We start from the raw sequence: 15,536 nt of genomic DNA, 5'->3' as shown, positions 1-15,536 counted from the left end.
GCAGATTTGATTTGAGTTAACCCATTTTATCAAGTTAGAAATAGTTTGAACTGCTCTAATTTTCATATTGATACGATTTTTTTTTGTGTAAAAAAAATAATTAGTGAAATATTTCCAAATTTTACAAGTTAATTAAACTAATAAATCAAGAAATAAAAATTTATTTCCTTGCTGTGCCACATTTTTATTAATCATCTAGTGACCAAGGTTGAAATTCCAAAATATAAAGGTTTTGAGTTTTAATCCCCCTCTCCTCTCCTCTCCCTACGCTCCTAGAAAAAGGAAAACAAAAAGTTGAGCGGCTGTACAATTTGGCTATTTGTATTGCAAAATCGCAACTTGATCATTCATTTGCTTTTGACCAATTAAAAATTATCCAAAGCCGCTCTAATCTTCATCTTCATGCATTAATTAGGCAAAAAAATTATGGCTATTCAGAAAAGAAATAGTAATTGTGCAAATAAAGAAAATTAAACTGCAAATATGAGAAAAAAAAACTCTAGTGCAAAATATATTGGACATCAGAATTTCACTTCATATAGTTCCTCTTTCAATCTTGCAAATACATTGGACCTTTTTCCGAATTCGAGAACCCCAATAGAGTAACTAGACCAATTCATCTCCTTCTCATGTTCCAATTGAACACTTTCCATGTTTGCTTTTTCTCAAAGGAATGAGACCTGTAATACTCGTAGAATCTAGATAGGATCCAATAATCAATATAAAAAGACCATGCTCTTCTATAATAAGGGCTAACACAGAATTACCACAAATGAAATCACCATCACCATATATGAAGCAAAAAAGCTCCAAGCAAATGCTGCCACGTCAATTGCACCATCAACTTCGATGTCTTGATCACCAACATTTTCAGGGTGTGGAGCAAAGGGGTTACAACTTCTCTTGAGCAATGGTCCACAGAGACCTGGATTTCCTCTATAATTGCTGTCGTCAAAGGTTGCAAACTCCCCTGTATCAGGTACCCTGCCAGACAAGTTATTGAATGACACATTGAACTTCGACATGAAGTTCAATGATGCCAGCTTTGAAGGTATTTCACCACTGAAATTGTTGTAAGAAAGATCCAAGCTCTCTATTTGGTTCAACATGGAAAGTCTTGAGGGAATAGATCCTTGCAAGTAGTTGTGGGATAACTTTAATGCCCGGATATGTATGAGATCACCAAATTCAGGAGGAATCGCTCCAATCAATTGGTTACATGACAGATCAAGTCCAGACATGTAATTCAATATATTCCCTGCATAGTGTTCGCTTCTACTTTTTGTTGTGAATATCACTTTTTCTTGCTGGGAAAAAGTTATAGAATCCTCACTCGAGGTTATCTCGATGGCCAAAAAAGGAAGGTTTATGACGAATTCAATACCCAAAAGCTCGGCATAGGCAAAAAGTGCATCTGTGGAGAACTGCCCTCTGCCAAAAGAAATGTTGTTGAAGCATGTAGGCAATGGCCCAGAAAACTTATTCTGAGAAAGATCCATAATTGTCACATTCTGCAGCTGACATAAGTGCAAAGGAATATGACCAAGCAATTCATTTCCCCCCAATAGAAGAACCCTGAGCTCTTTAAGTTTACCAATATAGCGTGGTATACCGCCAGACAGCTTGTTGTAACCCAAATCGAGTGTCATCAAATTGAAGCTCCCAGACAGCATGTTTGAGATGGGCCCTGAGATCATGTTGTGATGCAGGTGGATGAACTTCAATGACGTAAGCTCGGAGCAGGCTGGTAAAGGTCCGATCAACTGATTTTTGGAGAGGTCTAAAAATGCAAGATATGAAAGTTTGCATATAGCTTCTGGTAAGCTACCTTCTAGCAAGTTGGCTGACATGTCAAGACCCTTCAAATGTGAAAATTTTCCAATCCAACTTGGAATTTTGCCTTGAAAAGAATTGTTTGAAATATCCAGCCAATATAAACTGGGAGAACGAGATAATCCATGTGAAATGCTCCCAATAAAATGGTTATTATCCAAGTGAAGGAATTCTAGGCTTGTTAAGTTCGTGGACCCAGAAGGAAAATTGCCATGCAAATTATTATAAGACAATACCAATATTCTAAGACGTAAACATCCAGTTCCAATTTGACTTGGCACCTCCCCTGAAAACATGTTGTGGGACAAATCAATTGTTTCTGCCATTGTCAAGTTTCCCAATGACTGGGGAATATTGGCTTCCAATGAATTTCCTGACAAATTCATCCACTCCAGTAATGGAAAAGATAAACCAATATTTTGAGGAATCTTACCACTGACGTCATTGTTTGAGATGTCTAATCGACTTAGCTTTATTTCCCGAGAATCATCTACAAGAAACGGACCCGTAAAAGAGTTATCCTTTAGAACAAGAACTTCAAAGTTTGTATTATTCTGCAGAAGCCAAGTAGGAATCTGGCCGACTAACTTATTGGAAGAAAGATCAAGAATTTGCATTTCTTTCTGATAGAGCAGGAAACTTGGGATTGTTCGAGTCTGATTATTCAAGTTGCAGCCAGATAAATAGAGATCCTTTAGCTGAAATGGTGGGGGCAGAGCAAGATCCTCAGTGTCAACATGTGAATCATTGTTTAAAGGTCCAAGTTCGAACCCCTGAAGCTTTGAATGGTTGCCCAAAGAATTGAAAGAAAAAGAACCTCCAAAAAGGTTGCCAGAGAGAGATAGATATTCAAGGTGTACGAGAGGAGTAATGAGAGCTGCAGGGATGTTTCCGCTGAGAATATTTTTGGAGAGATCAAGAACTCGAAGAGACGTCAAGTTTCTGAAGCACATAGGAACAGGCCCGTAAAATTTATTGTCACTCAGCTGAAGTTCATCGAGATTCTTCAAACTGCAAATTCCTGTCCAAAAAACAAGTTCATTGTAAGCTTTTGATACAGTAATAGTCGATGCTAGGTATGACTTGTCAATATATAGCCAATTCAGAAACCATGAAATCATATGTTACACGCAAAAAAATTGAAATGTTGGTTTCCAAATTTCATCCGTTCTAGCTCAACATTTGAAAAGTAAATAGCAACTTCATGCAAGCAACCGAGCCTTTCACAGCCTATCTTATTACCTTGAACGACGGAGGAATCATTAATACCAATACCGTTCAAAGATAAGGCTTTGAGAGAAGTTAAAGCCTCAATGTCGGAGAGTTTGTTAAATTTTGTATATCCAAGATTGAGTCCCTTCAAGTTCTCCAGCTTCAATTCTGCAGTTCAAAACTTTATGTTAGTGTTATAGTTTTGGATATATCAAAATTACATAACTATTGCTGCATCTCCATTCCCTATTCTATAAGAATTTGTATATTTCAAACAAGGTAAATTATGCCACAGGTCGACAAAATTTTCAAAGTCTTATTTAATCCACTATACTATTTTTTCACGTCAATGATGCATTGAACAGCTAAAAAGGATCAAATTGGGCTATTCTATCCATTTGCTCGATTAAAATAGACGAAATTCATTGCATGTGAGCTGCACACTCTGCAGGGGCAGCTTTGTCATTTGGTAGTAAAAAGTTGTATGGTAGACAAAGGGGACGTTTGATAAAATTAAAAACTAAAACCTGAAAACTAAAACTTAATTGAAACCTAAATTTACTAAATTTCATAAAGTGAAATATGTTTGATAACCAGCTAAATTCGAGCACTAAATTAAAATATTTTATTTTGTTTTAAATTATATAGTTGAATAGTAATATTACGTTTTACTTTTGTACTATATTAACTTTTTAAATATCAATTTTTTATACTAATAATCTGCATGCTAATAGGAAAAGTATGTTTTTTGTATGTGCATATGAGAAACAATTTGCAAAATTTAGTGTGAAAATGTCTATCTTCAAGAGAAGTAAAATATATATTTTGTGTGTTTGATGGAGAGATTATGTTTAAAAGTGCATGTTATACAAGAAAATACGTGTAGGAGAGGGAGAGAGAATATGTGTGCATTTGAGAGAGAGAGAGAGAGAGTGTGTGTGTGTAGGTGTGTGAGAGAGAGAGATGTATATGTGTGAAAGTGTGTGAGGGTATGAGAGTGCGTATGTGAGAGAGAGAGAGAGAGAGAGAGAGAGAGTATTTTTTGTAGTACAAGCACTTAATACATCATTTTAAAGTACTTAATGGAATTACCAAACACCAGCCAAATGAGACTTTAGAAAAATTTGTCACCCAACATGCACTTTTTTGGAAAAATTTTTTGAAACCAAAGAATAATAACAAAAATCTCCTAGAGAAAAATTAAAACACAAACTAGTCCTTGCATTTCTAGTTCTTTTAACAGAAGTGTTTTAACAAGAATGACTTGCATTTTTTGAAAAATGAAGTAAGAAAAACAAAAAAAAAAAAAAAAGAGGCAGCACAAAATACTGATGAATAAATAAAGAAGAATAAAAATACAAAATGTACTTGAATTTCTCTTATTGTTAGTCAATGGAATTCTGAATTAAACGCAAAAAAAAAAAAAAAACTTACATAACTAATCCTTTTAGATTTACAAATAATCCTCCCACCTTTTGTTTATGTTCCACTTTTCAATCGAAGGTTAATTAAACCTACTAAAACGAATGGAGCATTTCTAAGATACAGCTAACCTAAGGCAGATTTTGTTAATTTTGTGAATTTATTTTGGAATTTGGACATATTTTAACATCAAATTAGTTGTATAGATATTTCCATCCTATCCTTATAATCTTGGGGGAGGTGTGGATGGGTTGGGTGGTGGAGTATAAGTGAGAGGTTTCGTATTCGAGTCTTCCTACTTATGTATTGCTTTTGAAACCATAGGGGGGTAAAATATAATTTGCCCTTTTTTTTTTTTTCTTTTCTTAAGTCCATAGGCAATTATTAAAATGTAAACAAACTTTGGACATGTAAATTAAGTTACCCTCCGATCCCATACTTGTGAAGGTAAAAGGAAAACAAATAAGATGCTTTGCAAATCACTGAGAGACAGCCTTTTAAATTCAGTAATTGCAGTTATACTTTTTTTTTTTTTTTTTTTTTTTAAAAAAAACTCAACTTTTATTGCCACCGAGTGAACAAAGTTACACAGAGCCAAAAGGGTCTAGACAAAACTACGCGAAACTAATGCCGGACCCTGCCTAGCCGAATCGAGGGAACTGAGAGCCTGTCCAATTGGAGAGCGGACCGGGCCTTCCGAGGAAGCTCAGCCCGGACAGTAAAAATGCCATCCTGTTGAAGCCGCGCGCATGCAAGGGCATCCGCTACCGTATTTGCTTCTCGATAGATATGTGCCACAGAGACCCCCATTTGTCCTGAAAGCCATTGAATATGACGCAAAGTGTTGACCAAAGGCCATCGGGCAGGGCCGCAAGAGGAGACCATGCGCACCAAAACACTCGAATCCACCTCAGTCACAAAGTGCATGATGTGCCGATCATAACATAACCGCAAACCCTCCAATAACGCCAACGCCTCTGCTGTGAGCACATCGCACTCCCCGAACTCCTTGTAAAAAGCAAAAACCAGGTCGCCATCTGAAGTACGCACCAGTCCCCCCCCAGTGGCCAGCCCCTCGGTGACGCTAGCATCGGTATTCAGTTTCACTGAGGACGTGGGCGGCAACGCCCAAGTAACTGCGCGGGGTATAACCTGTCGTCGATTGCCTATGCCAAAGGTCGCCCACTCGCAATCCGCATCCCCCCGGAAGTCCTGCCGGCGTAACTGACCTCCCCTTCCCAGCTGCTGGATAAATGCGCTAACCGGCGTAATTGCAGTTATACTTGATATTTTGCAACTTTGCTCAATTCCTTCCTATAATAAATTATGGGGTGGCGTCCCCTCCCCAAGCCAGGGGATATTTGCCAAAAAAAAAAAAGAAAACTTAGCCCAATTCCTTATAATATTAAGTATTGATATTTAACGTAACATCAGAAAAGGACAAAAGTGTACTTGATTTTTCCTTGGTAGTTAGTGAATGGGTTTCTAAATTAAAATGAAAAGAAAAATTTAAATACCGGATCCTTCTAGATTCCCAAATAGAACGTATGGATAATTCTAATGTACAGCTAATCTAGAAATTAGGCAAAGTTTGTTAATTAGCTAACCATATTGGACATAATAAAACATCAAATTATAGAAATAGGGAACAGTACACAGATAGTTCTGTCCTATCCTTATAATGTTGAAATAGAAAGAGAAAATAGTATTGCATTTTGCTACTCCAAATCTGGCTTATTCTGGGAATGTAATTTTTTTTTGTTAAAAAAAAAACACGTATCCCAGTTAAACTATATGCACCTTTATCTCAAACTGGATATGCGTACCTTTAAAGGACAAGGAACCAGAAAATTGATTATAGCTCAAGTCAAGAAACTCCAATTTTTCCAGACGCTTGAATTCTGCAGCAAGAAGATGATCCAATTAGAACTCCTAGAATGGGCAGACTGCGGTCCAACAGCTCTCATGCTAATGGATTCTACAATTTTATCTTTTCTGTATATCTATGCTTTATAATTTTGGCATATGCAACATCTCTCACAACTACAAAAAAAAAAAAAAAAAAAGATTAACTAATTAGCATCTTTCAAACAACTACTCGCATGTTAGTCTACAGGCGACTTGTTTCCCCCTATAATTTAGTATTTTTATACATAATCCCCCTATGATTTTAAAAACTTTATACAATTCTCTCGTGCTTTGGATTAAAATGTCAAAGTAATGGAATTTGTAATTCATAATGAAATCACCTAAAATATAAAAAATGCTTCTATGTAAAGTTGAAAATTATTTATTAACCACAATGGGGATTATGTGTATATTTTGAAAACCATAAGGGAGTTATATGGTAAAACATTAAACCATAAGGAGGTTATATGATAAAATATAAAATCATATGGGATTAGTGCATCATGTATATTATGTTTATATATTTTCATCACTTCAATCATTTTAAATTTTAAACAAATGTAATTTCGACATTTTTAAAGGTTCTGTTACGAATGATTATTTCCGTCACTTTGACACGTTAATTCAAATCATGAAGGGGTTATGTATAGTTTTTGAAACCATGAGGAGATTATGTGCAAAAATATAAAATATGTAAAATATAAAATGTAAAATATAATTTGCCCTTTTTTTTCTTTCTTAAGTCCATAGCCAATTATTAAAATGTAAACAAACTTTGGATATGTAAATTAAGTTACCCTCTAATCCCATGCTTGCGAAAGTAAAAGGAAAAACAAATAAGATGCTTTGCAACTTGCTCCACATCAATAAAGTTCACATTTAAGAGCTATTAATTGAAATAGATTACAAATAAATAATGCTGCATCATTCTAAGTTTAGATATTCATTAATTTCTATGTGCTGAACAGGACCCAAAACAACTGAAGTAGAAAAGCAAAGAATAGAACAGACGCAAAGTCAAAGAAAATTGTGTAAAAAGGTTATTGAAAGTCTCATATAAGAATTATAGATAGCAAGTGAATATACCTTCTATAGGAAACGATCCCCCTTTTAAGTTGAGTAATTGCCGTTATACATGGAATTATACTGTTGTTGAATTTGTTCCAATCGAGGTATAAGGACTCGAGATTTTGCAACTTAGCCCAATTCCTGCAGCCTGCAAAGCACGGGTCAGATTCTAAGAAACGGACTAAATGCCAAAGAAACCCCTTTGGCTAATCCAATATACACATTTCCTCCTAATAATTTGAAAACGTACCATTTAACATTTGCTGAACTTTCTTTATCAGTTGTCTGCTAACAATGAACAGGATAATATGGATAGCTACAAAATACCGGGGGTGTGAAAATTATGGCACTCGCCGAACTATTGAGTGAGATTTAAGGCCATTGAGACGGAAGGATAAAACTTAGTTCGTGCATAAGAGGTTCAGATGTATTTAACATTTTTTTTTTATTGGGGTGTCCCGGACAGTTTCAAGTTTTTTTTTTCTTTTTTGGGTAAAAATACAACCAAATCGAGAAAGTATCTAATGTAAAGGTAACAATAAATGTCATTGCGATATAAATTGGAAGGTATTTTCTAATGGGCACCCTACATATTTAATATTCATCTGACCTATTACGTATATACGCATACTAATAATTATTGCATTTTCTAGCATTTGTATATTTTTCTATTTAATCTGACCTATATTTATTTTATTTTTCTAATTAATCTTATAATTTTAAAATTATAACATTTGAAAACATATCTCGACGTGTTGGGCACTCGGTTGATAAATCCAAATTGGAATTATGAACACCAAAGCGCAACTCGTGCACTTTGTATGATTGTGATTTCAATTGCTTTCCTTTCCCCATGCGCCGCAGTATCAACACATTTTAGCAGCAAGTAGCGCACGAGTGCATATTAGCTCAAAGCGTGAAAAGAAAGCAACTAACTGGAGTCGTTTGAACCCGTCCTGTCGGGGTTGAGGACCGACTCGTCAATGATCGTTTAGTGACGGCGGGCCGTGCCCACAACTGTTAGTTTTTTTTTTTTATTAAATTTAATATTCGAGCATGATTAAAGTTTTTAATAGAAAAACAATGATGAAATAATCAAATCGGCCTTTGAACCAAGTCATATATAAATTGTAGACAAAATGACATCATTGCAAAAATTAAATTTCATAATAAAGCTTCTTCTTCCCTACTGATTTCTGGCAAAAGAAACACTTATTAGAGCTTTGCAGCGGTCCACCAAAAGAGGTTTTCGATATTTGACTCTAAATAAAATGATGTGAGATTTAAACTTTTTAAGACTTTTATACTTTCCACGTCGGCAAAGATATAAATGTTTGTACATCACACAAACTAATTTGTAACCGGTCACCCATTGAATTGAAAACTATTTGATAAATAAATAAGACACACTATCAAAAAGCGTGGAAGTAACACTTAGTTGCTAATTGACTAAAAGAAAATGATGGTAAGAAGCGAGAGCAATTCGAATTCAAAAAATAAAAAGTATACTTTGTAATGCAATATCTTAGCAAAATCAAAACATATACAAGATTAAATTTTATATTTTACTCTGGAAAATTAGTAAATTGCAAAGTACAAAGAAGGAAAAGATTCAACATGGTGTATGTGGTTTAGGCCAAGATTCAATTATTGCTGGGGAAAATTAAAGGATTTTCTTGCGGTGATGAAGAATGGGATGACTGGTTGAGAGGTGATTCAAAGATTGAATTAACAACGAAAGAAGTTTAAGATGACGGAGACTTTCTTGGGTTGACCAACTTTGACTAATACAAAGAACTAAACCCTTTAATCAAAATTGGTCCAGTTCAATGGTTCAGTCGTCGAGCCAAACCATTCATTGTTCATACTAACATCTCAAAACTCAAAAAGTTTGCCTCCTTGTGCTGTTGGAAAAATTTATAATGTAAAATAAATAGCACTTTCCTCCAATTGGAGCATAAAGATCCCTCCAATTGGATTGGTACAAACTAAATATATTTGTATTCTCAAGCAATACATCACCAACTACACTTACTATATCTAACATTTGTACCACGTCAAGTTTAAATATATTAACCTGCAAAAAAATCTTCTTAATTATTGTGGGAGAACTCTTTCATAAGATGGCGAGAATACCAAAATAGTAGATACCAAGAACAAGAAACTTCAAATTATACAGTATAAACGACTACAACACTAAAGAAACCAATGATTTGAAAAAAAGATGGTAGGGTAGTTACCTGTCACTTCACTATTGAATTCATTACCACTCAGGTCTAGAGTTCGCAGGTCCTTCAGAGGTATGAAAGTGCTAATGTTTACATGCCAATTCTTTCGCAAATCACTAAGGTGGAGTTCAACAATTCTCCCAGTAATATTGCTGCACTTGACCCGTTCCCAGGTGCAGCAATCAGTATTTGCTCCATCACCTTCTTTTCCAGTCCACGAAGAAAGGATAAGATGAGCATTTGTAGTCACATTTAAAGAAGCTTTGAAGTCCAAGAGAGCATGTTTTTCTTCTAGAAAGCAACCTGAGCAAAGCCGTCTTCCGTTGAGTATTATTGATACAGCAAGAGCCCATGAGGCAATCAGAATGGAATGACCGCGCATGATTTCAGTATGGAGAATTAGTGAAGGAAAGTGTTGTAATGAAAATGGAAGGCAGGATAATTTATAATCGCTTATCAATGTACTGGAACGCAGGTCCGGAGACCGGAGACAAGTCAACTCAGGTGTAAAACAGTGGCGGATTTACATTGGGACGCTGGGGACACGGGATCCACTCTCTCCCTTAAATTTCTATGATACCTATAAAAATTTGATGTAATTTCAAGTGTGCCTTTGGAGTTTTGTGTATCTATTAGTTACTTATATTGAGAAAAATATACTTCGTGAAGTTTAAAATAAAAAGGTTGTAAACTGTTATTAAAATATGAAAACTCGCTATGAGCAATTATAAATGGTTTAGTTTGCTTTTGAAATAAAATTATTATTACATTAATAATTTTGAGTTTGTCTTTTGATTTTTTCATGAAATATATGCATCATTTGTACTTGTTGATGGATATTTTTCCTTAAAAAACTAAAAAAAGTATTTAACCATTTATATTAAGTTTTTCAAGAATATAACAATGTAATGTTATTATATATCAAATAATGTAATAAGAACAATAACCATACCCAACATATAAGATTACAACAACACAGCCCGTGTCACATATTCAGATGTCCACTAATAGAGCACTCAGATGTTCATAACCTGTTGAAGTTAAGGGATGGCAGCAAAAATTCGACAGCTAAGAGAAACCTATGCCTGTAATCGATATGGGCACTACCACACATCCTCTTGTGGAGCTGGAAGCTGCAAAATCAGCCACTAAATTATTGTACACCTTTGCTGATCACGACCAAGTTGTTCAATTCCAACCTGTAAAATCACCCTCCGGTAAGCAATAATATATTAAGTTCAATAACTAACTCAAAAATTAAGTTCAACAACTTTGTATATTAAACTTTCACCACTCTATTCAAGTGATATATGCCTTATCTGATCAAGGTAAGTGAACATATTTATGTCATAATGTTAACAGTTGAAGTTGACGGAGTGAGCCTCATAATTAATCATAAAGAGTCTAGGGGGTTAATAAGAACAAAAATAGTTCAATAGGCTAAGTGAAATTTTATAATAATTTGATGACTTCTAGTGCATTTTACTCTAAAATTAATTATGTGATTTATGACTGTAGGCGCAAAATGAGTTATAGTCTTTGATCTAATAGTTAAGGTTGAGATTTCAAGGTTTAAAGATTTTGGGAGGGGTTCCATTCTCTCTTTTTTCCTCTTGCTTTTTTAAGTCCTGCCCCTCTCTTGCTTGAAAAAACAAAGCACAAAGTGAACAATAATTAAATACAACAAATAGAAGGACCCAAAAGTTAGAGAGGTAAGAACACATAACCCGAAAATTTCTAAACAACTATAATTTCTGACACAAATGTAAATTAATTTACGTTTTTATATAACGAAAAGTTCTATTGTTGAATGCGTTCCTAATATTTTGAGAATTGATCATTAGGGGAAAAAAAACAAACATGGAATCGAATGTCCTAATTAAGAAGCTACAAACACCCCAATAGATTAAGTGAAAGTTTGCCACCGATTTAGGGCTTTCGACTTTAGTTTTAGGAATATGCACAAGCAAAAAAAAAAAAAATAGAATGATTGATTTGTCTAATCTCAAATACGAAATACTCAAAATCTATTCATAATGGTATAGAATCAAGATTCATTAGGCATTGTTAACAAAGCATTATTTATTTAGTTTTCCAAGAAAATTACCTTTCACCCTTGAATTGAGAATTTCATTTCCAAATCTTTTTTTTTTCTTTTGGAAGTGCAAAAGTTTGAATTCAGAACCTCCTACTTACAATCCATTTGTCTTACCAGCCAACCCTCCCCCTTATTTCCTAATCTTGTTTAATTATTTTCTAAAAGTGAAGCAAAAAATTTCTTTTTGCTTATTACTAAAAACACTCCTTTTAGTTCTTCTTAAGTTCTTAAATTATTTCTATAAATTTCCTTGCCCCCTCCCTGCTTCTTAAACCCCACTATTTTCCTATATATATATATATATATATATATATATATATATATATATATATATATATATATATATATATATATATATATATATATATATATATGGTTATGTTAGTTTACTCAAACTCGACTGAATATAGTTAGTTGAGCACAAACGAACTCATCGAACGTTATAAACTGCAGAGTAAAGTAGGGATACTAATTATCTTTTTTTGTTTCTTATCTAATTTAAATTTACTGCTTTTTTTTTTTTTTTGCAATCTCCTGAGACATGTGAAGTAGGCTTTATGTTTTGAGAAATAAATTGATACTTCCTGTTGAGATTATTTGTGCATTACATGAATTAAATTCCGATAATCATGAAAATGAAATTTCTCTTATATTTTTTTTCTGGGTAAAATACCCAAAAACTCTCTATGATTTGATAAATATTCAATTTAACTCCCTCTGATTTGGAAACCTACACTATAACTCCCTATAGTTTTGACTAAATTGAAAATTGGACAGAAAGCATCAAATCTAATGGTTGTGTGTGAAATGTCACTATTGCCCCTACTATACGTGAGATGCTTTCCATTTAATTTTCAATTTAGTCGAAACCGTAGTGAGTCATAGTGTAATTTTTTAAACTAGAGAGAGTTAAATTGAACGTTCAACAAACCATAGGGAGTTTATTTATATAGAGACAATATTGACATTTCACGTATAACCATTAGATTAAATGTTTTCCGTCCAATTTTCAATTTAGTTGAAACTACAGGGAGTTATAATATAGATTTTAAATAAAAAGGAGTTAAATTGAACATTTAACAAACTATATTGAGTTTTTTGATATTTTATCCTTTTTTTGTCAATCAATAACATCTATATTTACTTTACTCCGACTTCTACTCTAGTCAATTTTAAGGGGAGATAGCCCAATTGGACTATGGGAATCAATCGAAATTGAGTCATAATTGGATCAAATGGAAACACTGCACACTTATATATATTTGGAGAAGCATAAGGGAAAATGAAATTTCCCTTGTGACAGAAAAAGGAAAAAAAGAAGGCAGACCATGAGTTTCGTTCAATAACTGCGTTCAAATAACGGTTTTATTCGATTAGATGGCCGCGGTTTTTTTCGAGAAGGACGTTACCTTTTCAGGGGGTAGTCGGTTGGCGGCATTTGCTGGTAGCAACTTTGCCTGGGCCCCACTTCCCCATCCGCCTTGACTCTTGACTCTTGAGGCCTATCAACCAGGCGTGTATTGCATTTCTAGGGACCCCACAACACAAGACACTTTTGCTTTCCGCAAGTTGGCACAATTTCCATCGCTTCTTTTGCTTTTCACTGCATGGGAATTGTCCGTGCAGTTTCCATCATATAGGCTTTTTACTTTAGTGGCGTACACATTGATTTAAAACTTTGCTTTCAAACATGGAAATTTTTTAAGAGTAATCTTTTATACATTGACAGTGTATATATTATCATCGTTTGATTCATGACAGGTATGCAGAATTTAAATTTTAAATTTAAATTTTATATAGTTGTCATTTATCTAATACTGATAGTGTATACAATGTCGGTGTAGGAAAGATTAATCCATTTTTTAAACCACACTACCAAGGACTTTCAATTTTGATAGAGTGAGAGATAAAGAATTCAAATCTTATTTTTTATTAAGTTGTCATTATATGTGGTTTAATATTTTGAGTGGCCTCCTTCATTTTTTTTACTGACAAAAAAAATCAAAATTTGTAATTATAATGAGTAAAATTAGAAGGTTCTATTTTTGAATTGGAGACGCTCATTTTCTTTTGGGAAATTTTGTGGGTTGAATGAATTATGGGTCCAATTTCAGTACAATTGAAGAAAATGTGGTCAAGCAGCAGTAGAAAAATGTGGAGTGTAGAGCTTGGGCAGATGTTTTGGCTAGTGAAATTGGTGCGGAACGAGCTGATTATTTGCTAACTGCACTTGTATTTTCTTGGTGGCTACTTCCCGGTATTTGATTCAGTATTTTCATCTATCAAGCTAATGTGTCTGATTTTGCTTTATTAAAGTTTTTCTATTAGGGATTCTTATATTATATTTTATTGACTAGAATTTTATTATTGAGATGTGATGCCTTTTTTATCCCTTGAATTTTTCATCGCAGGCGCATGATGGGAAAAAGTGATGCGAGATAGATTTTGGGATAAAAGAAAGTTTATTTTGAAGTAAGAGACTAAATTGTATCGTCGTGAAAATCGTGAAAAATTATCTGCACAAATTTTTTTTTCAATTGAAAAATTAACATTAGCCAAATGACTGAGAATAATAAATGACTTTCTGGTGGACTAAGCTTAGAAGAGATATTGGAGACAGAGTATTCAGTTACTAGTTTGGGTGCATACATTATTGTTGTCCTATTTTTCGTTTTTCTAATAAGAAATTGCTAATTTCTGTCAATCATTATTGCCGACAGAAATTCAATGAAGTAAAAAGTCGTCAAAATTGGAGGGCAGCTTATGTCCAGAGCTTGCAGCAGGCCCCCTTAAGAGTCAAGAACTCGCAAACATTGAAATGGTTGATCAATGACTGACATGAATACTGCTTTTATCCATCAAGACAGGAATCGTCGTATTCTTTCCATCTCTACTTTGGAAAGGATGGGTTGACTGATTATGATGAAGTTAAGCATGAAGCTTTGCATTTTTTCTAGATGCTATTTTAACATTTTATGCCCAGTTTCTGTAAAGGACATTTGAGGAAATGTGTGCTTATTTAATAGTATGAAATTTGGAACTACTCCTGGCCCGAATTTCTCTACTAACTTCTTTGTCAGAAATTGGGATTTTGTTGGCCTGGAGGTTTTGTAGGCTATGCACTACATGTTTTGAGTATAAATATGATGGACCATTTTAACTTCAATTAATAAGGTCTTAAATCTTGTAGCAATATATGACATAAGTGTTGATCCAGTACTTTTCTTTTTTATTTGTCCCAAAATTAATATCACTTACTAAAAGAGGCGATAAGAACTTTCACCCATTTTCATTAATGCCCTTAGATCTAACAACCAGATTCTAATCTTTTACTGGCTCAAAAGTTCACCTATGAAATTCAGAAGTTCCTTTTTTTTTTTTTGTCAATCGTCAACCCTACTCCTATTCCTACTCTATTCTAATCTAACTATGGGAAAATCCAACTGGACCTATGAGAGAACCGATGGGGACAGAACCACCACCGGATCAGACGGATACACCACGCACCCATCTGAATTTTTTTTGAAGAACCACAACTGTGACAACTTGGTGGAAGGTAAGGGTTGATTCGAACCCTTGCCTCCCACCCCACCAAAGCCTTAAAGGCTTGGTGTTGGCCATCAACCTTAGGCTGATGGTTATGAAATTCAGAAGTTCCATTTGATGGAATATGCGTCCCACATTAGAAGTTGCAGGATTCATGCATTACACTTTCTTCGGATCCCTTTATGGTTGGAACGACGCGTTGACCGTTCCTACCGTAGGCT

General features: G+C 34.4%; 1 protein-coding gene across 1 annotated transcript; it reads right to left on the bottom strand.

The window, feature by feature from the left end:
- Nucleotides 1-752: 752 nt before the first annotated feature.
- Nucleotides 753-10,053, bottom strand: LOC113716067 (uncharacterized). The gene is made up of 5 exons (XM_072070104.1): nucleotides 9,684-10,053; nucleotides 7,462-7,591; nucleotides 5,196-5,725; nucleotides 3,076-3,213; nucleotides 753-2,854 (listed from the first exon to the last, which is right to left on the bottom strand). Exons 1-5 carry the CDS (start codon nucleotides 10,051-10,053, stop codon nucleotides 753-755), a joined length of 3,270 nt encoding a protein of 1,089 aa, XP_071926205.1.
- Nucleotides 10,054-15,536: the final 5,483 nt, after the last annotated feature.

Source organism: Coffea arabica, chromosome 11c (genome assembly GCF_036785885.1).
Source record: "Coffea arabica cultivar ET-39 chromosome 11c, Coffea Arabica ET-39 HiFi, whole genome shotgun sequence".
NCBI classification, from domain to species: domain Eukaryota; kingdom Viridiplantae; phylum Streptophyta; class Magnoliopsida; order Gentianales; family Rubiaceae; genus Coffea; species Coffea arabica.
This window is presented reverse-complemented; position numbering and strand designations above follow the sequence as displayed.